Source organism: Thunnus maccoyii, chromosome 20 (assembly GCF_910596095.1).
Source record: "Thunnus maccoyii chromosome 20, fThuMac1.1, whole genome shotgun sequence".
Classification (NCBI taxonomy): domain Eukaryota; kingdom Metazoa; phylum Chordata; class Actinopteri; order Scombriformes; family Scombridae; genus Thunnus; species Thunnus maccoyii.
Genome location: NC_056552.1, coordinates 26,706,689 through 26,733,083, shown reverse-complemented (window position 1 = coordinate 26,733,083; position 26,395 = coordinate 26,706,689). Strand labels below are relative to the sequence as shown.

At 38.5% G+C, this 26,395-nt stretch overlaps 2 protein-coding genes across 4 annotated transcripts; one reads left to right on the top strand and one right to left on the bottom strand.

Annotated features, from left to right (window-relative positions):
- The first annotated feature begins 2,994 nt into the window (after nt 1-2,994).
- Nucleotides 2,995-10,900, top strand: dcxr (dicarbonyl/L-xylulose reductase). The gene is made up of 9 exons (XM_042397473.1): nt 2,995-3,402; nt 3,611-3,687; nt 5,316-5,413; nt 6,858-7,012; nt 7,154-7,196; nt 7,379-7,478; nt 8,271-8,335; nt 8,808-8,925; nt 10,686-10,900. Exons 2-9 carry the CDS (start codon nt 3,636-3,638, stop codon nt 10,787-10,789), a joined length of 735 nt encoding a protein of 244 aa, XP_042253407.1. The 5' UTR covers nt 2,995-3,402; nt 3,611-3,635; the 3' UTR covers nt 10,790-10,900.
- Nucleotides 10,901-12,894: 1,994 nt separating this feature from the next.
- On the bottom strand, nt 12,895-25,537 carry rac3b (Rac family small GTPase 3b). 3 transcript variants are annotated; one of them, XR_006092957.1, is made up of 7 exons: nt 25,266-25,400; nt 22,158-22,229; nt 19,466-19,583; nt 18,310-18,372; nt 17,573-17,732; nt 15,395-15,611; nt 12,895-15,288 (listed from the first exon to the last, which is right to left on the bottom strand). XR_006092957.1 is itself a non-coding variant. In XM_042398049.1 (6 exons), exons 1-6 carry the CDS (start codon nt 25,298-25,300, stop codon nt 15,481-15,483), a joined length of 579 nt encoding a protein of 192 aa, XP_042253983.1. In that variant the 5' UTR covers nt 25,301-25,537; the 3' UTR covers nt 12,895-15,480. The 3 variants fall into 3 exon arrangements, 2 of the variants coding, with proteins under 2 accessions (XP_042253983.1, XP_042253985.1); XM_042398049.1 differs by having other exon boundaries at nt 12,895-15,611; nt 25,266-25,537; XM_042398051.1 differs by lacking the exon at nt 12,895-15,288 and having other exon boundaries at nt 15,551-15,611; nt 17,563-17,732.
- Nucleotides 25,538-26,395: the final 858 nt, after the last annotated feature.

The window sequence follows — 26,395 nt, the reverse complement described above, 5'->3', positions numbered from 1 at the left end:
ATGCATGGTCCCCAGCTGAGAAATCCGAATGACTCTGGTGATCTCTTGACTTTGCAGTCTATTGGTCCACCACTTTGGTACAGATTGAAATATCAACAAATACTGGATGAGTTGCAATGAAATTCTGTACAGATATTCATGATCCCCAGAGGATGAATCCAACGGTCTTTGGTGATCCTTTGACTTTCCCTCTAGCACCACCATGAGGTTGACAATTATGGTTTTCAGTGAAATATCTCAACAAATATTTAAGGGATTGCCTTGAGATTTGGTACAGACATTCATGTTTCCCACAGGATGAATTGTGATAACTTTGATGATCCTCTGACATTTTATCTAGCGCCACCAGCAGGTCAAAATTTTAATTTGCATAAAACTTTAAACAGCTGCATGTTGTTGTCATTGTGAGCATGTTAGCATGCTGACAGTAGTATTTTGCTTGAAACACCACTGTGCTGAAGTATAGCCTCACAGTTTCTAGCTTGTTGCTTGAAATGTAACATTTGATTCAAAAAGTTAGAAAAGTAAGTTCTGTTATGATGCCCTATCTTAAAAATAACTGAAGAAATGCCTCACTAGCCAATGAAGAAAAAAAGGAAGTCCTTGCAGACATCAGTTTATATCCAGACCAGTGTTCCTGCTTTAGAATTCAGGTTTTCCCCAGTTTGCTAACTTGTACTCTGATAAACAGGTTCTTTGGCTCCTCCCACTCAGGTTACACCAGCCAGTGTCAGTATTTCTGCCTGTAAAAAGTATTTGTGTAAAACACCAGTCTACCTTTTTTTTTGCACACAAGACTAGAACCCAAATTCAGAGCATGTGTGTCACTGCAGGTCAGTGGCTGAGACGGTGAGAGATGTAATGTTTTTGTAAAGCCTTTACCACTGATGTATTATTGTTTTGTTTCCATAAGAATAAAACCTTTCAGCATCATCAAGTATTTGACTGTTTTATTGTAGAACTGCTAACATTGAACAGACTTAGACCATACTTTGACAGTATTACAGTTGTTGCAAAGTTATTGGCATCATCTATAATTGGAATTTAAAAGTTCTTTGGAGGCCAGGGAACTGACTGCCTGTAATCAGTTAAAGCTGTTAGACAGACAGGGAGCTCACTGAGCTGAATGCTGAGATGTATGGGGTCTCTCAGATGCTATATCACAAACTGGGTGGATGTGAATGAAGAAAGGAATGGTGTGTGTGTGTGTATTCATATTTGTGTGTGTCTGTAAGGTCATATGTGATTATATGTGTGCTTATTTGTGTCAGTTTTCTCAGTGTTGTAAGTTGTTTTACTAATCACACCAACTGACTCTTAAGATCTTAAGATGTTCATGAGTTTTTGCAAAAGGTGACAAGTTATTAAAAAAAAAAACCTGTACAATATGTGCAATCTGGCAGTTTTTCAGATTGATCCCAAAAATCTACGGAAGTCTACAGCTGTCAATAATCATTGCCATTTTGATAATGAAAGTGAATTTGAAACTGACTTTTCAATTTTAAAACTGGCACACAAAGTGCAAAAATGAACATTTCCATAATTCTATAGGACTCTGTGAAATCTCTCTAACTTAAATAATGAAACTGATTTATTTCTTTAAAAAGACCTATAGTCAGGACATAATTTAAATTCAAATACAAATGTCCAGTTTGCAGTTTGATTTTGTTTAGGTTGCTTTGTCTACCATTTTGAAAATGAAAAATTAACTTATTAAACAACACTTCAGCCTCATCACTTATACTCATTCTGATGTTTTGGTTGTAAAATTTAAACAGTTACCTTTCTAATGAGACCAGAGTTATGAATATTAACCTTTTTAATTTGGATACATTATTTTCGGACTTGTGCACAAAACTGAGGGTCCCTGGTAAGAAGTTAATTTCACATTCAATTTGATTATCATGATGGTGTAATGCTTAGGAGTACACTGAAATTATCTTCTCAACAGAGTTTTCATTTTAATGTCCTCTTTTTTAGTGCAATTACATATTTGCAAACAAGAAAATGAGACTTTTTAATCTAAATGTTAATTTGCAACATGTGCACACAAGTGGAGAAGACATTTCAATTTGATTAAATTAATTTTAATATTGGCAGCCATAATGTCTCTGCCTGTGAGCTGTGTAGAAGCCACAGAATCCAACTTTTTCACTTTTCAGTCCTATCAACTATCATCATTGTAGGGAGATGTGGGGATGCAGCATGTTTTCCATGAGGTTTTCTTTGTAATGCTTTATTTACAGTCTTTAATTTTTCCACCTGAGTCATTGCAGCTACATCATGTTTCTACTAAGGTAAACCAAGATTCCATCAAATGGAAATATTCTACATGCCTGATGCATCATTTACCCATGAATTTTGCCTTACATGTTTGATATGTTTGTAAAATTTGTACCAGAAATTTTGTGGTTTTGAACAAAGTTGACTGCATTGCAAGACTTTGTATTGACTGGGACTGGGGGGTTAAAATAATTTAGCAGGATAAGGTTGTCCTCTCCCTTATCTCATCCAAGCATCATGATTGGATTTCCAACTGGGCAAAGTGGGCAACGGCCCCCTCCTGTCCCCCAGGAGTCCTGAAAGACCCAGCATCATGCTTACATGTTACATATTATATATATGAATTAACATGATGATTTGTGTTATCAAATTCAAACAGGCAGTATTCCACCATAGAGATACCATAGGCCTACACAATGGACAGAGAGAGTGGGAATGATAGGGAGTTAACAAGAGGCCCAGCACCACTTTTTTTTTTTTTTTTTTTTTTTTTACATAGGATGCATTATGAATACTTACTTTCCACTGCAGAAATAGTTCAAATGAAAACAGTGAGGTTTGTGGATTATCCATAGTAACTGTTTCTAGACAAATTAAGACAATTAAGTTGTTGTGAATTTTTTTTTTTTAGCTCCAAGTTATAATGCTAAGTTATTGCTCCCATACGAGTCAGAGTGCAGGCTCAGATCTTGACCGGGCTCTTGCAGCCTGGGCCCATCAGCTCTGGAACTCCCTGCATGAGGGTTTTATTTTCACCATGTATTATCTGAAATATTACTTTTCATTTTATTTGCCCCAATGCACTCTGGTTCAACCGTACAAAGCACTTTGTAACTTTGTTTGGAAAAGTGCGGTATAAATATATTTTTTTAACATTATGTGCATGGAGAGGAGTGAGTGAGAAAATGTTTTATTGCCATTTGGATCAGCTGTTCATAGACTGACAGCTGTTCACGTGAAATCGTGTCTGTTCACGGTGACTGTGCAGAACTGACCTGGAAGAAAAACATCTTTTGACCATTAACTTAGTGTAACGTTAATCTTTGAGCCCAGCGGAACCCGGACACGCCGCTTCCTGCAGCCTGCTGCCCGGACTGACGCTGTCTGCTGCTCTGCTGGGTGATCACTTCCACCATCTTCTTTATATCCATAAATCAAGTTATCAATAATAATATGAATGCATGGATATGTTTGGAAGATCTAGGCGAGAGATCAGAAAGTTGTTTATGTTTCATTTACCTCGACCAGACCTTCAAAAAGACTTGAACGAGTCACATGATCGATCGCTTCACTTCAGTGAACTAACTAAACTCGCATGTCTCCGCAGCTGATCTCACTAGACCTCACCGACCATGGAGATCTCATTTTCAGGCAAACGAGCTCTGGTTACCGGAGCAGGAAAAGGTAAAAACACTGAGCACAAATACACACAGAGACGTTTTCAGTAGAACAGTGACACCATCAGGCTGCTTATGAAAGCCCTACAGGACCAGCACAGGCTGCGGGCATTAGGGTTCATCCTGATAATACTAACTAAATTTCCCCACACCTAACCCCTAAGAAAATTTTGAATAATCGCCAAAAAAAGTCATTTTAATATTCAAGTTGTAGTAGTTTTTCATATTTTATTTTAAAATGTAACTGTACAAATACAGTATATATTCTGTTATTTTTATCTCCTAATATGAGTTAAGTTTAGCTTTGACTTTATTATCTGCAGAAAGGAAATATGTCCTGCTGCCAGGTGAAACATAGAACACACACAGAGACTTGAACATATAGAATGCATAAAACATAGTAAATGCATAACCATTTAGATTTTAGACCCCCTACATCAGCTGACATAAAATACAATGTATATAAAGAATAGCATATAATAAACCCAGAGTCAACAAACAATAATTATATGTGGAGGGGCTCCTGATAATCCATGTTGTTTTTCTAATTGCAGACCAATTTTTACCATGTTCCTTCAAAATACTTGAAACCGTTTGTATATAACATTAATATGGTTTTGTGGACACGGTAACTGTATAGTTAAAAAAATATATTTGAAACACAGAACACTTTGTGAAGATATTGGGTTACCATTCTCACAAAAATGACAGTGTGGAGTGCCTCAGGGGTCCATTCTTGGGCCACTATTATTCCACATTATACTAATGATTTAACAAATGTGTCCAACAGAGTCATTGATTAAAGATGTCAGTTCTGGTTTATATGTTTATGCAGAATGGTAAACAAGCTATCTCTTAATATTATAAAATCAAATTTCCTTATTTTCAGTGGCAAAAAAATTAAATATATTGTAAAAATTCATCTAAGATCTCACTTGAGAGTAATGATGTGCCTCAAGTGAAAAAACTAAATTCCTCGGAATAATAATTGAGGAGAACTTGGGCTGGAGAGAACACATCGATTATGTCAGTAAAAAAGTAACCAAATCTATTCATATAATTAGGAAGTGAAGTTATTTTGTAGACAAACAATAATTTATCCTCTTGCTGCACATTGACTTTTTTTCTTGTTGTTTGTGTGTATTGGTTTAATTTTAACATGTGTAAATAAATACATTCAAATAAAGTCAGAATAGAATTATTTGATCAATAACTAAGTAAACAAGATTATGAATCCAACCAGACATTTGATGTCAAGTTTCAATACTTGATAGTTTTTAATGCTCAGTGGTACAGTCACATTTTGGTGGGTAAATAAGTTGTGACACAACCCTAATCATGATTTAATTCAAAATGTGGTGATTGAAATAGAAACGAAACAATTGTATAACCTGTTACAATGTCCTTAATCATCCAGAACTTATTATTGAACAACAAAATCCAGTATACCCCCAAACTAAGATCAGGTCCAACACAGTGAGAAAATGGAATAAAAAAGCTTTGTTCCTGGAACGCAGTGTGGCAAACTGTGAGACGTGTGGAATGTGTGTGTGAGTGTGTGTGTCAGCTCTGGTGTCACAGCAGCAGCTCCACTCTGTAATAAGTCTTTGTGTTTATGGATGTTTTGTGTGTCAGGGATCGGCAGGGCCACAGCTCTGGCTCTGGCACGCTGCGGGGCAAAGGTCACGGCGGTCACACGCACACAGGCCGACCTGAACACTCTGGTGCAGGAGGTACACAAACACACACACACACATACACACACACACCCCATCACCCATCTGAGGGGTCCGTATACCTGACCTCTGACCCCTCCCACACCCTCTTCTGTTTTATCTGTCATTCCATCTCTCCACTCATTATCATCTGAGGTGTCAACTTTACTCTCCACCCCACTGCCATGCTCATATTCTTCTTCTATTGTTGTCTCTCCTCATCCTCCTCTTCATCTTCAGCAGTGGACGAGGAGGTACGAGTAGCTCCGCTTTGGCTGATTGACTTAGTGTCTGCTGTAGTTATCGTATGATATACAAACATTATCTTACTGTGACTGCCACATCCATGTCATGTCAAGACAGTTATATTATATTATATAGTTATAACCACAGAGTTGGTTGTGTGCATTAACAATGTAACACTATATCTATTTAACTTAGCTTTCATTACCCTGAACAGACTTTATCTGATGTGCGGCGTTCACATTTATATTGTTTCCAGGCACTTCAGTATTATAAGGTGCCAAGTCAGACATGTCAGAGCGTCCAAGTCGTAATTATGACTCGGATGTTGACCTGAATGCTAGTGACTTGTGATTATGGTATCTCCCATACGACATGAATGCAGGAAGCAACTTTGCTCCTTAAATACAAAGCAAGAGTTTTGCAACTATTGTTTTATTTGTAAATAATAAGGCAATGTATAAATAATTTCAACAAAATATAAAAATTTGACTGTAGTTGTTTTTAAAAGAATACAGGGCATGTGCAAAAAAAGAAAAGATGAATTAAAATATTTTTATGAAATTATCTTAAAAAGAAAAGAAGGAAAGATTATTATTATTATTATTAGTAGTAGTAGTAGTAGTAGTATATAAAAAGCATGTTAAGTTGAGTAAATAATAAATGAGACATCTAACAAATAATGAATGTAAAGGATACATACAGTAAACCATTCACCTTCTCTCTTATGAACTTGCTCTGTTGCAGTTTTACAGAGAAAATTATTCTTTCAATGGCAAAAAAACAAAACAAATCCTAAATGATGTCAATCCAATGACTGTATCAGTTAAAGAGATTTCAGTACAAAGGTTTTAAATATCTGAACACTCGCTGGTTTTACTCAGTTATATGAATTTGTTACTACATGTGAGGCAATTTAGTGATTAAATCACAATATGTCCCAATTCCCTCCTAATTCCTAATAGTAATATATTCTATATACATTATTCTTGTTTTTAACATAGATTTGTGAGTCATTAATGCAAGAAAACAGGAAAAGTAGCATTTTGTATTAAGGAAATGATTCTGTTTGACCACATATGTGAGTAGAATGGATCAATACTTGTCTATCAAAGCCTTTAATCCAAACTAATTGCAATTAGATGTTTTTCCCTTTTCCTCCATCATCTCCTTCTCCTTGTATTATCTCCACCGATGTGGTTTTGGCGTCCCCTCACAGTGTCCCTCCATCACCCCGGTGTGTGTGGACCTGGCAGACTGGGGGGCCACAGAGGCATCCCTGCAGGATGTTGGCCCCATTGATCTGCTGGTGAATAACGCTGCCTATGCCAACCTGCAGCCATTTCTGGAGGTCACATCCGACCAGTTTGACAGGTAAGACAAATATGAGATACACACATGACCCCCTCAGGACAATATACTGTTTCATTGTTTGGCAAGCTGTCTTCACTGAGGTCTGAGAAAGGATGAAACAAATCCCAAACAACTATGTCCTGAAGTGTCTTTCATCTCCAGGTCATTCAATGTGAATGTGAAAGCTGTGCTGCATGTTTCCCAGGTAAAATAAGCGCTCCCTAAAAGACAAACCCATATCACTACACCTGCATGTCATGCATTCTTTTGGCTTTTGCTGTTGTGAGAGTGGACTTTCTCTTTGATAACACCATTAGTTTAAATTCAAATGTCTCCTCAGTCAAACTGCTTCTGTTGAAACACGCAAAGCTCTTTCTCTGTGGTCAGATAGTGGCAGGTGGTATGAAGGCCAGAGGATCAGGAGGCTCCATCGTCAACGTGTCCAGCCAGGCGTCGCAGTGTGCCCTCAGAGACCACACTGTGTACTGTGAGTAACAGAGGAACAGCTGCGTGCCAACATTCACTTGCTCCACTTTCTAGTGTTATCTGGAAATTTCAATTGTATCTCACAATCCTTATCAGTGAATGCAGTTTGTGCCTCTGTTTAGAGATAGTTTCTGGATGTGAATCTCCTCCTTGAGCTTTCTCTGGTCATCCACTGACTCCTGTGCAATGACCTTTGACCTCTTCCCAGTGGATGCTGTGATTAATTTTGGTTTGGTGTTCACAAACAGCTGATGTCTGTTTCTGCTGTTCATTCAGTCTCTTGGCCAAGGTCCTTGCTTTTTTTACCAACTGTTAAATGTGATGCCAAAACCCATTCCAGTCTTCCTCTTCTTGTTATCAAAGGACGGGTTCACAATTTTTCAAATTAAGATGTGTACCAGTGTACTCTGATAACTCCCTCATGCCTGCAGTCTTAACAGGCACTTGGACACTGTTGTCAGTTTCCAGAAATGCATCACATTAGTAGTTATTATGATATTATCACTATATAAGTGTGGGTTTCAGGACAGACACGTAGTATTTCTGCCTTCACTGAAGTTCCATACTTTGGTCACGTGACGTCAGCCAACACCTTCACTCACACATGAAGACAGTGAGATATGCTAAGATTATTCTGTCAAACTACTATTCACAAGGTCTAGAGGGAACTTTCACACCTGAGAAAAGTTTAATCCAGTGCTTGGATAAAAAACAGCTGAGTGACAGGAAGTAGAAACTCATTTTTGTTGATCCTGTCCTTCTGTCTGTGTGTCTGTGTCTTCATCTTCTTTAGGTGCCACTAAAGCAGCACTGGACATGCTGACTAAAGTCATGGCTCTAGAGCTGGGACCCCATCAGGTCAGACAGAGTGGGAACTTCCCTTGATAATTACGCTCCTTAGATACGATGGGTTTATATTTACAAGTTTATATTCAAAGGTCACAGGTTCTATATTTGGTGTTTTTTGCCTGATTGGGTTAGAAAAATGACTAACCAGTAGACTTACAGTTATACTATATGATCACGTCCAGACACATTTCTTAAAGTCGCCCTCCACTCAGAAATGTGTTTTGCTTTTACAGTAGTTGTTGGTATCTTACTGCGCAGAATATGTGCAGAGTTTGTTTTCACATTCATCTGCAGGAGGAGGAAAGTTTCTCTGTGCTGACCTTAAATCTGAGTCTAAGACACGGTGTAGGTGCGTGATTTGTGACATCACAACTAGTTTGGAGCCAATCACGGTCCAGTATTATGACCAACTTACACAAGTGTGATGTGGGGACTTGAAGCCTCCTCATTGTTTTAACTTCCAGTGTTGTGTTCTGGTCAGATTCGTGTGAACAGTGTGAACCCCACAGTGGTGATGACTGAGATGGGCCGCCTGGGCTGGAGCGACCCTGAAAAAGCCAAGAGCATGACGTCCCGCATCCCCCTGGGCCACTTTGCAGGTCAGATACAGCAGGTTTTCTATACACGCTTTACTATCTACTTCATTGTTAAGATTGTGGTCACATGGGACAAATACATACATACATTCAATACATACAGTGAAATGTATTTTAGATTGTTATGTAGAACTATGTTTGTGTACAGCTTGAAGAAATAGTTTGACATTTTGGGAAATATGTGTATTCACTTTCTTACTGAGAGTAAATATGCAGCTACAGCTAGCTGCTGGTTAGCTTAGCTTAGCAGAAAGACAGAAAACAGGGGAAACAGCTAGCCTGGCTTTGTCAAAAGTTAACCTACCAACATCTCTCAGTAATAAACACAATATATGTTGTTAGTTTAATCTGTGTAAAAAAGCAAAGTGTAAAAACAAGTTGTGGATTTATGGGTGCCATGTGCCTAACAATTTCTTGGCTGGGAGCAGTGATTCCTTAAAGTCTTGTCATCTCAGTGAGGTTGCCAGGTTTGGTTCCATTGTGCTTGTACAGAGACCAAAACCAAAACCTGTGCTCACTGACCTATCTGGCAGCCCGCCCTAAGTATGATGCTGCACTGTTGCTGCACAGAAAAACTGGATGGTGGATAAACTGTTGATTGTCAGGAAATAGTACCATACATAATTTTTAAATTTGTTTGTATACAAATTTAAAAAATGAGATACAACATATTAATCAGTGAGCTTTAGAGGTGTTGGCAGGTGTATTTTTGAGATTTGGACAGAGCTTGGCTAGCCGTTTCCCTCTGCTTCCAGTCTTTATGCTAAGCTAGGCTAACCTGACTCCAGCACTGCAGTTTTTCTTAAAACCTTCATTTATTCAGGGATGTTTCTCTTAGAGCAATACTCTCTTTTTCAGGAATGCCCTGATCACATTCTCTCAGTTACACATTCATACCTGTAAGCAGCCCAGTACAACCACAGTCTGATCTGCCGGCCACTGAGCAGCTCAACTCGAGCAGTTAGTGTCAGTGTGGTAATGAGGGAGGTGCAAGCCCTGCTTCTTCACTTTTTCCACCCAGATTTATCCTGCCAGTCTGGGGAATTGTATCGGCAGCCCTCTGTTCAAAAGCTAGCTCCTCTAACCCATAGGCTACCACTGCCTTTACTTAAAACTTACTTAAAACACAGACATGAGATTGATATCCATCTTCTTGTCTCATTTTCATAATGAAAGCAAACTCTTGAACTACTTCTTGAAATCAAGGTTGTCCTCTTTCTAAAGGGACCTTTAGGGTGAGCTCATTGCTCTGCCTCCTCAGAGAGTTCATACCAGGGTGCTGAAAAGGAGGCTGATGGTTGATTCAGATTCAGGAATGTGGATTCCATCGTGGTTATGGAACAATGGACCAGCTGTTCACCCTTGCCTGCCTCTCCAGTCTACATGTTTTGTGGACTTGGTTGGGTCTGGTTATGTCCTCTTTTAAGAGCTGTGTCCTCTCTGTACTGACGTCTAGCATGTCATTGTTACACTCCACCAAACCTTGCCATCAATTATGTTCATGGTTTTTTATCGGCAGACATTATCTCAAAGCAAGGTCAGAAAGTCAAGTCAAATCTAAATCTAATCTTTTTACCAGCATTGGTATAAAGTAAATGTCAGTTTAGTTCTTGTGCACTTTCAGCTCTTTGGATTTGGAAAGCAAAATCTCATCTCCAGGGCTGCAATCATGCACTGTATACACACACACATTTTCAAAAGTTGCTAACCTAAGTGTTAACTGATATCCCTGCGTCTGTCTGTGTGTGTGTGTGTGTGTGTAGAGGTGGAGGATGTGGTGAACAGTATTTTATTCCTGCTGAGTGATAAGAGCAACATGACGAATGGAGTCAGTCTGCCAGTGGACGGAGGCTTCCTGGCCTGCTAACCAACACGACTCAACCTCAGCACGCTGCCCATTTGTTCTTCTGTCTCATGACCTCACTGTGTTATTCACACAGAGGTCAATTTACGAAATAAACACACCTACTGCACAATTGCCTTGTAGCTTTCTTGTGTTATTTGTATGTAATATTGGAGTATGTCATGGTGAAATGTATCTCCACTTTTCTTTGCCACTTATTTAAAAACATTTTCAGCAGTATGTCAGTAAACGTCACACAGGGCTTCATATATTTGCAGGTGATGTTAGAGACAATCTGTCTAATGATGATACAGAGGTTAATTTTAGATGATATGCACTGCTGCTTGTGAATGATACAATGGTAATGTCTGACACTCCAGCAGAGTTACTATCAGCCTGAGGTGCCGTGATTTATAATTGCTAGATGTGGTACGTAACTGTTAATACTGTTGTTTCTTGTGGAAAAGTAAGACAATTCCAGAATTTAATTTAGGTTGAACTGAACTGGAGTTTGTGTCTGACAACAAAATAAGTCAGTAGGACAATGTTTGAATAGCTGATGGCACCAGTTCTTCTGTGTGGAAGTGAGGTATGGGGCTCTCAGAATCATGACCAAATCAAAATGTTTCATAAACAATGTTTTGAAAGTTTGCTGCAAGTAAACAGCAAACTGCATTAAATATGGTGCATCTGGGAGGTATAAGTTAAATAGAATTGTAAAAATGATTAATTTTGGATACTTTTAAATGGTGATGTCAAAATAAAAGATCTTTAATTATTTTATTTCATTATTTGATTTGATTAAATTTAAATATTCAATGTAATTATTTTATTAATTTAATGTAATTGTTCGATTTAATTATTTAATTGTATTTTAATTTATTTAAATTATGTTATTTCAATTAATTTCATTTGAATTTAATATTATTTAATTAAATCACAAGTTCATGTAATTTAAGCTTAATTTATTATTTAATCTAGTTTTTATATTTTATTCAATTTTAATGAATGACGTTTTACTTAATTTGTTCCTTGCACTTCAGTATAATGATTAATGTTTTATTTCACATTCACTCATTCGGACCTGTCACCTGTCAACGCAGACACAATGATTAAGTTGAAACATGATGTCATTCATAGCAACAGGGTCAACCCAGCCCTTCTCTTAGCTTGGGAACTCTTCCAGCTCTCAGCAGCTCTTACCAGGGAACTGTTAGCTGGGAACTTTTAGTGCCATTTAGGAGGACTAAGATAAGATCCGTCTGATCCTATGTTGTCTGGATGGAGAAACATCAGTGAAAATGCCCTGTTTGTTTTCATAAATAAAATAAAGGCTTCATAAATCTGAAAGTGGGTTAAGACTTTAATACGAGTTCTTACACTTGATACAAATATATGTGGTGCAAAAATGAAGAATGTCATCTCATTGATATTTCTCTTAACTTCACCTATAACTATTATATTTTCTGGATTAACTGATTAAATCTTTATAAAATGTTAGGAAAAAGTGTAAAAGTTGTACAATTTCCTAAAGTCTCAGGTGATGTCTTCAAATTGCTTGAGTTATCTAAATAACCATCTAAAACCCAAAGATATTCAGCTCACCATCACACAAGATGAAGAAAGGCAGCAAATCGTTTGATTGGAGAAGTTGGAACCAGAGAATGTTTGGTCATTTTGTTGGAAAAATGACTTCAATGATAAATGATTAAAATAGGTACCAATTAATCTCCTTCTGATTGACTAATCATTAAATTTACCATTTAATCATTAAATTGACTAATTATCTCTTCTGTAAAGAACAAATCTGTCTAAATTAGGCCATAATCTACCAATTATAAGATGAGATATTAACATGATATTTCCAAAAACCATGACAAGCATCATCAGTTAGGCCAAGTTTTTCCTTCCGGCACTGTTAAATGTGAAACACTAAAAACAACAAAGACCATTTTCTCCTTTATTGAATTGTATTTGCCCAGAGTTTGATTTCATTACTGGGCATTAAGTGTCACTGTCCATTTATGTCTTTGTATGTCCATATCTTCATGTGGTTGTTGTGGAACAAAGAGGAAGAAAAGGCTGTGAAGTATAGTATAGTGAAGAATAAACCATGACAGAAAGCAGAGTAGCTTACATATACATTTGTATTTAGTATACAAAAAATTGAAATATTTCACCACACAGACATGTGAAGTAATAAAAAATAAGACAAACAGTTGGAACAAGTATACAAGTCATCTTACATTACATACGTACATGGCCAATGCATTTCATCATACAACCTCTCCTAAGAATTACAGTGGGTCAAATAACCAGAGAACTTCCATGCAATAGTAGATTAGAATTTTTTGCTGCATTTCTCAGCTACATTTCGACACCTTAGCTAGGCAGGACCACACGACATTATTCAACCACACAGTTTGCTATGCCAACCAAAGACAGCGTGACAGAGTGGACTGCAGTGCTGCGTCTCGCCACACGAGGGAGACAGACACACTGCAGTCCTGCAACCATACAGAAATGCATTTCATAAAGGTGCAATCTGCACTGTTTGTCACAACAGACAAACTCCACAAAGATTGGCCCCTTTATTGTACACTGTTAGCAACACTTCTAACTTCAACATGAGTGACTATAATCCCTTTAGTTTGAGTTGTTTTAGAGTTTTAAGAGCTAAATATTAAGGTACATGTAGATAGATATTCATAACGCATTCCTTTTCTAAGGATTATTCTGTACATCACTAGATGTCATTTATCTTTCTTAATGTCAACAGATTGTTGAAAAGTCTTGTGTATTACTACAGTACAATATGAAATAGTACCAAAAACTTGACACTAAAAAACTTGGCTTAAAACAATACTGTCTTTTATGCACTACCCCAAACTGTCAAACAACGCTGTCTCAGCGATACCAGCACGTGCTCATCCACACACACACATACACACACACACACACACACAGACACACACATACACCAGCATTCATATACACACCTGTGACACACACACACACACACACACACGAACAGAGACAAGATCTAAACAATGGGATAAATTAAGACAGAATATTTTAAGACCCATGCAAGCTCCTCCATCCTCAGAGGCAGAACTCAGGCAGCAAGGTTGTACAGCCCCCATGTTTGGCATGCTCATCTGTCACATGTTCACAGTTAGATGAAGTTACCCAAAGACACTTGACTAACATCAGATGTGTGACTACAGTAAATCAACAAAGAACATATCCGTGTTGGAGGAAAACACTAAAAGTAAAACGATTTCTGGTAATTTGACAAATTAATTTTAACTCAAGCTCCACTTACTAGCTTTTCCTGTAGCTTTCACCCGAGTCATTTGAGTTCAAAGTTATCACTGTTGACTGATTTCAACACTATGTTTAGTCTCTGCCATATAATCCTATAATCATTTAAAGGAAATGTCTAATTGATTATTACTTGGTTTGTATATTCATTGTTTCGGCCATCGTTATTGGTACTAAGAACATTGTACTCACCAAATCAAATGTTGAGATGTTGAGAGCAGTCTATCTGACAGTTTATCCAGATGATCTAAACCACTGTTAAAGTTAGCACACCTGAAATGTTGCTAATAATCCCTCATTGCACAACAAAACTGTACAGGAACAGAAGTTTCATGTTGCATGCCAGAGCATGCATGTGCTCTGGAAATATCTAATGACAATAAATTAAATTGAAAAGTTGCTTCATCAGGAAATGCTTCAAGCTCAGGTAATAAAGCCACCTTAAGGCTCTTATTTCAGTTGATACTGTCAGGTCCAGATTAACCTGCTAGCAGGCCCTGGGCCCCAGGGCAACAAGTGAGCTGTGGGCCCCTATTGAACCCCCTTACTCCCCAACTTAAACTGGTTTGAGTTGTTTAAATACAAATGTATTTAAGAAAAGACATAATAGCAACAGAAATATAACAGGTAGTAATACTAGTTTTTAACACAGGGCCCTTTTCCATTATATTCCAGTACAGACTTATAACATTGCTCCTGTTTGTTTCACTGTCAGACTTGTTTGTTAAAATATTTTGCCACTTTCTAAGATCTCAGAAATGTATGTGGTGAATACAATTTTGTTATTACTGATAGGAATGATGGCCAAAGACTCTAATAAAGTAGAATTTCCAACATATTGCTCTCTTTTCTAATGGAAGGGCTACATTATTTCATCCTCAATTTGTGAAATTTTTTGTGAGTTCAGACAGTTGTGGTTTTACTGTCACTTCAGACAGATGTCAGTGTGACATTTTGTTTCAACATACTGATCTTAGATCAGAAGCTGAGGGTAACTTCAGACCTGAAGGCATTTTCACAGTTCACTTTCTAGCTAGTCAACACTGCATTAATTCAAGCAAGCATGGCTGAGAAAGAAGGGATGTTGCTGTATGAAGACAAGTAATAGAAACCTTTGTCAGCCCTCATGGCAACTTGATGTGTTTCTATGAGTACAAAGTAGGTGGACAGTCAATGTATTTCACAGAGAACCTATGAACCTATTTAGTAATGGTAAAAAAATCAGATTAAATATTGGCCTTGTTACCAATATCACTTTGAAAAAACATCAATATAAAGAAAGCAATCTCAGCAGTGCACACTCACTCTCGCTAGTTTTCTCTCATCCTCTCAGAGAAGTAGTGGTTGTTGTTCATGGTGATGTAGTGTAGTGTTTCAGCAGTGTTTCCTCCTCAGAACATGGTGCACCTTTTCCCCCTCTTCTTCACGGGCGGAGGGCAGAGCACGGCTCGGATGGCCTCGTCAAACACTGTCTTCAGGCCTCGCTGGGTCAGCGCAGAGCACTCCAGGTACTTCACAGCCCCTGAGAACCAGGAGGAGGGCATATTTCTCAGTGATATTGCTTGTCGTGCTCAAGTACAGCAATGGCTATGGAAGTTTAAATGGAGACAGTTAATATCAACAGATATGACCTCAATCACAGAGCCTCAGTATGCTTCAAACAAAGTGCTTGTTGGATCCTTTATCTGCATGTGAAACCTCCTCTCCCTAAAACTGTTCTAATGCCAGAATTGGAGGAGGTGCATCCAACAATTTTTGTAACTTTCCAAATTTGATGATCTGAAAAGCAAATAATCTAAATCTAATTAAGGCAGTGATTAGCCTGGTGTGCTAGTGAGAGACTCTAACTATTTCCTGACAAACAATAATATATCCATCCACCCATAACTACCTGTGCAATGTTTCCATCTGTAGTTTCCAGACACAGTCATGAGCACAGGTCTTGGTTTTTGGTTTCTCTGTACAGACACAATAGCACCAAACTATAGACTGGATATAAAGATGGACATAGCGAGGTGTGATGTCACCCGTTGGTTTCACTGGAGCTGGTTTGAAGCTCAGAGTTGCAGCTTCTGGTTGGTGCCATCTTTTCCGTTTGGAGCCAGGAGCTTCAAAATAAGGAGTGTGGAGTGTTGTCTTTCACGCTCTAGAAACACACCCAAGCTAATGCTAGCTTACTGGGAACCCCGAACACTGCACACCATTAATTACGTTAAATACTTTAGCTAAACTGTGCTAACAGGACAGGTATCATAATCAAGTTACATTAAACTTAATGAAATATTACGACAATAGTCCAACGCAGTGTCTGATGGCTCAGTCTACATGTTAATTAGTGAGCTTTAGAGCTGTTGGCTGACTTTTTTCACTTTTGACACAGCCAGGCTAGCTGTTTCCCTCTGCTTGAAGTCTTATTGCTAAGGTAGGCTAACCACCTCCTATCATCTCATGCCCATAAAGAAAGCAAATAAATGTGTTTCTGTTACTTTATGTATTTTTCTGAGGACATATTCTGCACATATCCAGGTCTATACTTATCTATCTATCTATCCATCCATCCATCCATCCACTCATTTAACTCATACTGACCCTTTATGCAGCCCCTCAGTTCAGCCTCTCTCTGAAATAGGTTTAACTCCTGTCTCTTTAAGGCCCCTCCCCCAATAAACCTATTCTGTTCTGATTGGGCCACTTGGGAGACTACGTCAAACCATGAAAGAATATAGTAGTAGGATTTCACTACTTTTTCATGTTCTTTACTCAAAATGTCAACTTCTCAAATACATCCATACATGTTAAAGCTGAAATCTGATCTGAAATTTGAGTGGACAACGCAAACAAAAACCTTAGCAATAACCATAGCAACCAAGGCGATGGAATGGACACCATTTCTGGAAATGTGTGACGAGCCGACCTCATCTCATCAGCAAGGTAGAAAAAAACGCTGCAAGCAAAGCGTTCAGAGCAGGTTGAAGCCCTAACTTTTGACTTCCAGGGAGCATTTCTACATATGTTTACCTCAGGTTTTGGAACTTTGACCATGTTTAGCATAGATATTCAACAACAGAGCAGGATATAAGTGACAGAAAACCACAAAAAGCAGAATATGCCCCCCTTTAAGTCGAACTTCTTTATTTTTTATTTATTTTATGTTCAAGTGTTATATATATGTACATATATATAATTCATTTGTAATTGACTCATTGCCTTTTCTCTTTACTGGGTGTGGTTCCTTGATGAAACTTGACTCAAATGTGAACACAGCATATATCTGGCAACCTAACAGTATGTAAGGGTTAATATTGGCTTCCTGATACATCTTGTTTGACCTGATTTGACCTGATTTGCGATAAAACTTGCTCCTTATATTTGATCTCACTGACTGCAGTGCTGATCACTCTTCAGTTGTAGCAAAAGGGTAATAAATAATTAAATCTTCAGAGAAAACATATCCAGTTGTGCATGTGGCACACACAGCCTCACCAATCTCTCTTGCCATGGCCAGGCCCTGCGGGTAGGTGATGGGGGAGAGCTTCTTGTCTCGCAGCCTCTCGATGGTGTCCTTGTCATCTCGCAGATCCAGCTTGGTGCCCACAAGAATGATGGGTGTGTTTGGGCAATGGTGTCTCACCTCAGGGTACCACTAAGGCACCGCACACACATCCCATATGCATATACAAAGGATAGAGTCAGTGAGAGAAGAGAAAGAGAACAGTTAGCTGGATACACACGCTGAGCATCGGGTGGTGCCTTTCCACGACGAAAGGAAATAGAAAAAGTTGTTTGTAATAGATCTGTCTGAATGGAAGCATAACTGTATGAACACAAAACATCCTCAGGCAAAGCAACCTCCAATCACATCACATCACATGATGAGAGAATCCCGTCAGACGAGAAGCATACAGACTCTACAGAGAGAGAGTGGACCTTCAGGAAAGTCTGATTTCATCTGAGAGTGTCTCATGATGCTCAGCAGATGAAACCACAGCAGGCCATCACGCTCACTCTGCAGAGTGTTTGGACTCATTCAGACCTCGCCTTACAACCCTTCTCTGTACTTCATCCCATAAGGGAATCAGTTCAAATCCAGAGGGTTCTAAGCCAAGGTCTGGACAGTTGGAGCAACGGTGTGATAAACCAGGTGGAGCCAAAGATGTGCCTCCTTGTGGTCAGACTCGGCGTGGTGGGGACAAAGGGACGGGGTCAGTCAGAGTACTGACCTTAGCTCGGACGTTCTCAAAGGAGGCCGGACTGACCAGGGAGAAGCATATCAAGAACACATCCTGGGAGAGAACCAGAGACATGGCTAGTTGAGAGCAACATCTGTGTGTGTGTGTGTGTGTGTGTGTGTGTGTGTGTGTGTGTGTGTGTGTGTGTTTATGTGTGTATGTAACCACAAAAATGATTCTTCTTAATTTTAAATTGACACTTAAAGTCCTTTTTTTTTTAAAGTGTGCTGTCCTCAAAGGAATTCTTGGTCAACTATTCAGTGACTTATTGACTAGTTAATTTACTATAACTAACAATTGTTTGTTATTACTATATGCCAATTATGATGTTATAACTTTTCTTTGTTTAACATCACATCACTTTGTATATCACTATCATATCACTGAACTTTCACGTAGATATGATAAATGGAGAAATGTGTGTGTTTCAGAGTTAGAAGGATCAATGTATTTTAGCATGAGAGAGTTATATTCCCTATTTTATGCAAAGTAACCAATCTCATTTGGTAATTTAGTTTAATGTTACAGCAATAATGTTATAATATGAAATATACTGTGTTCTTTTATACTTTTCATGATACTTATCTAAATCTGCCTAGTTTATTACTTACAATCTGTGCTGATATTGGTTGATTGAGGTATATCGAGGTCATAGTTTGAGTGTGGGATATGAAAACTATAACACTTAATACTATTATTAAAAAATTTCATGTGTCAGGTCAGATACTGTATGTCAGCAGTATTCCATATTACATCCTTTACTCTTCAGGTCACACATTAGCAAGCTAGTATTGTCAGTTGCTTTAGTCAGTAACCAACACTTCCATCTGGCAGTTAGTTGGTGTAAAGATTTGGTAAAAATCAGTCTGTCCATAGGAGCTAGTTTGTGGTGTGCAACCCATTTAAATTTAGGGATTTAGTGATTACATTATAACTAGTTTGAATTTACGATCAGTTGGTGCAAGATGCTCAAAATTGAAAGTTTCAACCCACAGAGACCCATGCAGAAGCCACTTTAAACCATCTGTGAGTTGATCTACTCCTAAAAAGTTGTATACCAATATCTTTAGAGGCTTTAGAGAGAGCCGTGTGTGTGTGTGTGTGTGTGTGTGTGTGTGTGTGGCTGGGGGAAGAGGTTTTTGAATACCGTCTGTGGGTAAGACAGTGGTCTGAGCCTATCGTAGTCCTCCTGTCCTGCAGTATCCCAAAGGCCCAGATTCACTGGTTTCCCATCCACCATCACATTGGCGGAGTAGTTGTCAAAGCTGCAGGGAGGTGGATACTTCACTTAGTGAAATGCAAGTAAATGTACAGCAAGTGAATTGTCTTAATTCCCTACTAAAGTGCACTTTGTAGACCTATAGAAAGCCCAAGTGAAACCAGAACCGGTTCCTGTGTCAGAGGTAAGAAAAAATCAAAATCACATTGACATCTGTAATAATGCGAATGATTAAATCCAGCCTTAGAACACAACCTTATTCAACAGTATATTGTCTTAGTTTTGGGAAATTACGGTATTTTGCAACTTGGGTCTCATCAACATTTTGGCCATTCTAACCGTGGCCATGATGCTAACTTTGGACTCACCATCTCATTGTAGAGATGGTGGCTAGCTGCATATGTATGTGTCATGCTAGTGAAAATTCATGGTAGTTTTTATACGCTAATAGAAAATTATTGTTAATCAATCTTTACCTTTGTTTAAATCATGATCGGTTCTAATTATTATCTCCTACATCAAGTGCAGCAGAAGATCTTCATCTATTGATCTTCAGATATGGATAGTAAGAAAACACACCTGACTTTTCCAGAAACACAGACGAAAGAAACGCTTTACAGGAAACCGCATTGAGTTACAGAAGCTAGTCTGGAGCTAATGTCAGGACTTTAGCTCTCCTTGACCTTGCTGACACAGATTCAGGGTTTACATCGAAGTAAGTTAAAATTCTTAATCAATTACAAGTTACTCATTGATTACTTGGATTATTCAGCCAGCTACTGAAAATTTTGACGTAGAAATATCAACTTCTGGCTCCTATTTTAAAGGAACACTCCCACCTTTAGGGAAACACTCTTGGTTGCACTAATTTTTTTTACCCCTGTGCCTACACACAGATAGTTCTGAGATGTGTTGTGTCTAGCTTAGCACAAAGACTGGAAGCACAGGGAAACTGCTAGCCTAGCACCATTTACTCTTAATCATGTGTCCCATAATTAATATTATTGCCAACCATTATGTTTTTTCTGTAACTAACTGTATCACTTTGTCTTTCTCTAGGCAACTTTTAAGAGTCAGATACAGCATTAAATAAGTACACACCTGGTGGTAATCAACAATCAGTGACATCATAACCAAGTCAAACGGTACATCTGAACCCCAAGGCTCAACTTTAAGTCTGTTAAGAATCATTGTTGTATTTCTCTCTCCTTTGTTTCCTGTGATTTCTTGACTTGTGCTGTCTAGTGGATGAATAAAATGTCTCAAAGATTATTTCAAAATATATGTGAATAAACGTGGATGTATTTTTTTTCTAATGTTAATTTAATGAACTCCGGTTTACCTTTTGACATGTCGATTGTGGCACTAATTGTAGATTGCCACCAGGTGGTGTATGTATACTTAGGTGTAGTCTAAATGTCATTGATACATTAAAATCATTGGAGCTTAGTGTGCGATCATTGTCTTTTCAAATATGTACATTTACATTTATGTCATTAAATATGTCATTGCCATGATCAGAAGCTGATTTTTGTTGGGCATTTACAGAACCAGACAACCCATGCTGATTCAAGAAACTAATGTCTACCTAGAAAAGTAGAAAAAAACATTCAAAAAAGAAAATTATCTGCAGTAATCTAAAGCAGATTATTACAGAGGTGGGAGTGAGGAATATACTCAAGGTCCTCTATGACAGTATACAGTTGTAATTTTATATCACAGTATCAATATATGTTGATATATGTTTTTTCTGGAAAATCAATAGAGAGCCTGTTCATATATAGTCTGACATGTATGAAATGCAATGATAACTAAGCCATCTCCATGACAACTCAGTAACCTCCATCTTCTGATGAAGACTGTAAAACATTGTTGAAAGCTCTGGAAAAAGCTAGAAGATGAACTAAACAGGAATGTCTGTTTTTAGTCAATCCAACAGATTAAATACCTGACAGACAAAGGTACTTCATCACATCATTCAACCTTTACTTATACTCCAGAGAATCACTGAGGGAGAGCTGCATTTATAATGGTTTCCAGTCAAATTTCATAAACAAAGAAAAGGAAAACAGCAAGGAGATAAACCAACAGAGAGAAGGCAACACCACAATCAATTAATAAGAAGCCATTAACATGTGCCGATTAGGGAAGATAGATAGATTAAGATTATTAAAATAAAATTCAGTGATATAAAAAAAAAAGCTATAAAAAAACATTCAAAATTGATTAAAATAATTTAAAATGTAAAATAAAATACAGTAATGCAAAACAAGGTTTAAGATCAAGTTTCTAAAATGTCCAAAAGGTACGAGTGTATTGATTTGAAGAGTGTGTAATTTGTTCCAGGATTATATAAAATATATAATATATAAAATATTGTTATAATATATAAAAATCAAATATTGCCATAAAGCTCAGCCATAATGGATTTACACAAACACATTATTAAACTATTTAACTAAAGTAGTGTGGGATAAATATCTATGCATACCATCTCATCTCATATACTGTCATGTTGCCCAACCCTAAACACTAGTATGGTGCTTTAACATGAAACCACTGCTTATGTCAAATAACCGTGAGAGTGTGTGTGTGTGTGTGCAGTGTGTGGTTTACTCACACAGTGGGGATGTATTCACCGGGGAAGGCATTGGTGGTGTAGCTAATCAGCAGACAGGTCTTACCCACAGCCCTGAGGAACAGAGAGGGAGAACACACAACATATGAGTACAGATTTATAATACAGCTGCACACTCGTACATATGTAGTGAAACTACAGGGTAGGACTAGTAGGACTGTATGTACGAGTCGATGCATGACTGTACTGTATGTGTGAGTGTACAAGCAGGCAGCTACTCTCTTTCACTGAGTGCCACACAGACACTGGCCTACATTCATGTTGCCTGAGGGACACAGTAGCCCCCTATGATAACCCCCCCCCCCATACACACACACACAAACACACACACAAACACACTTACATACACAGGCACAACCTACCTCTCTCTACATATAGTACACACAACCCCCCCCTCCCCTCCCCTCCCTTCCCCTTCTCTCCCCTCCCACACTGTACTATACAAGCCGCAGGATGCCACACAGATTGGTGGTGGCATGGATGGGTATTGGCTGTGTGCTCATGCATGAAGTAATGAGCAATTTTGTGTGCATGTCTCCATAGACACAGCAAATGGTGGTGACACACAGTGCCAATATGTGTGAGGGTGCCATGAGACTGATTTGAGGTCAGTGAGTTTACGTGGCTGCTGCGATGGAGAGCATGACAGACAGATTGGGGATGAGAAGGAGTTTAAAGCACAGGCCCTAATACTAACAGCTTCTATTAATCTGTTCAATTCTTACAGGGAAGAAGAAGACCACACATTATGGTAAAATTTATCATGAAAGCAAAGCTCTGATGATTTAGAATCATACTGCAACTATAACAAAGAAAAGATTAGAAAAAAGAGTGATCAGAACCAGTGCAGCACAGGCCAGGATGTTGGGTCAAACTAAAATAATACTGGATCCTACATTTCCCATCATGCAATTCAGTGGTGAAACTTGTTTAAGTGTGTGTTCAGACTGAATACAAAGTGAATTATTCTAGATGGCACCATTGCTATATAAAATCAAATTCAACTCAATGAAGAAAACAGATGGGTGGTGTGACCTCAGACTAGGACGTGCACATGGTGCAAGTTGGAAATGTTACACCTTGAGTGAAAAATTCTCACAATCCCGAGGCTTTATGAATCTAGGCTAGAGGAGAAAGACGGGGGTCTGAAATAAAATAACAGGAAAAGGAGTTCCTTGTAAGTTCTCAGATCAGTCAGTCTGACTTCTCACAGTGTGTTCAGACAGAATGTGAAGAGAATTTTAAATGAGGCAAGATTGCATACAAAGTACACGGAAGTGGGTGAAAATAGATGTGAATTTAACCTAGATGGTGCAAACAGAGGGTTGAAAATGTTTCAACTTGTGTAAGGCTGTTGATTCATCTGCTGATTATTTTCTCAATCAATCGTTTTGTCTATACAATGCCAGGAAATAGTGAAAAATGCCTGTTATAACTTCTTAGAGCCCATGGTGATGATTTCAAACGTCTTGTTATCTCTGATCAACAGTCAAAAACTTGAAAAATGACTAGAACAATTATTTGATTATCAAAATGGATTATCTGTAGATGGACTAATTGACTGCTCTAAACTTGTGTAGTTGTCAGGGCTTTATAAATACATTACATGAAGGAAAGAAGACAAGAGGAAAAAGAGAGGGCTCTAAAGGAAAATATCAGGAATAACTGGAGTTCCTGGAAACGTGTGACGTGTAAGTCAGGCTGAACGCTGACTGGACAATTGCATACAATATCAATGGAAATACGCAAGTGGGTGAAAATAGATGCAAATTCACCCTGCGGAGTGTAGACACATCCTTGTGAGTAGAAAATATTTCTACTTGAGCAAAATATTAGCTCTTATCCTGGAGCACAAAACAGACTTGTTATACATTTGGTAAACAGGCTGTTTGGGGGGAATAAACACAGACTGCACACAGCTCAGCAGTCAGAATCATGCAAATATAGAGAGACAAACATTAATTTCTGTCTAACCACACCTTCACACAAACACACACACACACACACACACACACACACACACACACACACACAGTCAGTGCATGACCTGCTAGCTACTTGGTGCTGATTTCTGCACAAGCTAACAGGGGGAAATGAACACAGACTGCAAAAACACTCCACATGCAAAAATATGCTTTATGATCAGTCTGACCACACCTTTAGACCCAGCCTGCCTGGTAAACACCCACCTCTGTCAAACTCCACACCTCCAGTTTGTTATTGCAGCCTTTCTGTTAAAAACATGACTCCAAACACAAGCTGAGATAACCCTGATCACTTCACTGGGGTTATTTTTTCAGACATAAGAAAGCTTTGTGTTAAAATCTAAGGAATAGCCCTTTAGGAGATGTACTACCTTTGAGAATCCAGAACAATGTCTTCCTGCACATATCATGTGTGATACAGGCTACAGCACCACTCTACTGTACTGTAGAGGAGGGTTAGTGTCAAAACCTGTTTTAAGACTTATGATATTAATCCCACATTTTTTTTGAAAAATTTGAGGGATTCTGACAAAACAGCATTTTAAAATTACAATTCAATTGATATTTTTTTTTAATTTCTAGGCCTATCATATTGTTTCTACACATTGACATTTTTCCTGGCCTTAATCAACAACCAGCACTGATATTAAGATCTAGGCTCCATGTTGAATGAAATCTTTCAGAAAATGTCAGTACATGCAGTAAGAAACGCTCAGTGAGAACAGAATGAGGGCAGCGGGGCCTGTTTGCCACTGACAGGGCCACAAATTCCTTAGCGTGCATCAGCACTTCAGCCTGCCTCCAGTGGCCTACGAGGCGTGTAGGTGTTCCCGCATATCATCCAAAGGCTCTCCCCGCTCCTACAGCTACGATAAGCTGGAGGCCACGATGTGAACAAACCGAATGCAACCACAAAGCAGATGACTGAGGAAATCTGTCGAGCATCCGCGAGCGGAGCGCAGAAAACCAGGGCGACGACAGATCAGTGAGCCCCAGCCCCTTTTCCTACATAGCATCCTCCCATCCATCCATCCATCCGTGGACACATCACTGAATCACACAGGAGAAAATCAGCCGGAGCTGCGGTCTGTAAGGATGCTCTTACCCGTCGCCCACCACCACACATTTGATCGCTTGCATTTGTACAGAAGCTGGAGGCTTTCGGGGAGCCGGCGCTGGTGGTTTAATAGATCCGACAGTGTGCGCTGAGGTCTCGGATGAGAGCAGCGGGCCAGTCCGCTCGGCGATGGAGCCGCAGTGAAAGGGGTCGATGACGAGCTGTGCCGAGCGAGTCCGGAAACTACCGAGTGTGTTTAAAGCGACAGAGAGCGGAACAGACGAGTCAGCAGCGGAAGAGAGAGAGGATTCACTTCTTCTACTTCTGTCTTTGCTTCAATCCTTTTCCTGAGGACGTTACTACCACTAGCCCTCTACACGACCATTACTATTACTGTAATTCCACCACTGAAAGAAAAGATCACGTTATGGATCACAAAAATAAAAATGATGATGCTTAACCAATATTATGACATAATGCGTCAAAATCTCATAATTCTGATTTTATCAAGCTGCTGTGCTGCACAGATAAAACAGACTTCTTATTAATCTTTTATGTAAACCATCGTAACCCCTTTCAAATCTGAATGGAAGTGTTCTCTCATTTTTCTGAGCCTCTGATTAATTTTCTCAGCTGAACTATTTTTTCTTTATTACATTAAAGGCTATTTATTGCTGCACTAACTGCTCTGAAACTGTATTCCTATTATTTTTGTCATTTTTATTGTTCTACTTTTTAAAATTTTCTTCTTTGTATTTTTAAATATTTTCCTAATTAATGTATATGTCCTGTGTAAAGCTCTGTATTTATTTGAATGATGCAATACACATAAACTTGCCTTGCTGATGTAAACATTTATGGGGTGGCCTGAGTGCGTAGCTTTAGCTTAACTGTACAAATGGCCACTTTAAGAAGGTAGGCCTATGGTACCTCATTTGGTTTCTTCTTATTATTTATATTATTTTCTATTGCAACAACTCTATAATTGAAAAGGGCATTACATCACTAGATGACTAACAAGTGGTCTATTTAGCATTCAAAGTGAACACTGCTTTGAGGGGACTTCAAAGGAAAAGGTTCACATCCACTGGAACTAGTGTGACGTCACTGTAATCATCAGCATTCAGAAACTTCAGTTTCCAAAGGAAGAGCATAGACAAAGGTTTCATTGGATTGAA

What these genes read in the sequence shown, in the direction of transcription:
- dcxr (XM_042397473.1), top strand. Translation starts at nt 3,636, where the DNA reads ATGGAGATCTCATTTTCAGGCAAACGAGCTCTGGTTACCGGAGCAGGA. An exon ending in ACATCCGACCAGTTTGACAG is followed by an intron (nt 7,013 to 7,153) that starts GTAAGACAAATA and finishes TTTCATCTCCAG; the next exon opens with GTCATTCAATGTGAATGTGA. An exon ending in CCCCCTGGGCCACTTTGCAG is followed by an intron (nt 8,926 to 10,685) that starts GTCAGATACAGC and finishes GTGTGTGTGTAG; the next exon opens with AGGTGGAGGATGTGGTGAAC.
- rac3b (XM_042398049.1), bottom strand. Translation starts at nt 25,300, where the DNA reads ATGCAAGCGATCAAATGTGTGGTGGTGGGCGACGG. An exon ending in TGTGTGGTGGTGGGCGACGG is followed by an intron (nt 22,230 to 25,265) that starts GTAAGAGCATCC and finishes TCTGTTCCTCAG; the next exon opens with GGCTGTGGGTAAGACCTGTC. An exon ending in TTGAGAACGTCCGAGCTAAG is followed by an intron (nt 17,733 to 18,309) that starts GTCAGTACTCTG and finishes GCGGTGCCTTAG; the next exon opens with TGGTACCCTGAGGTGAGACA.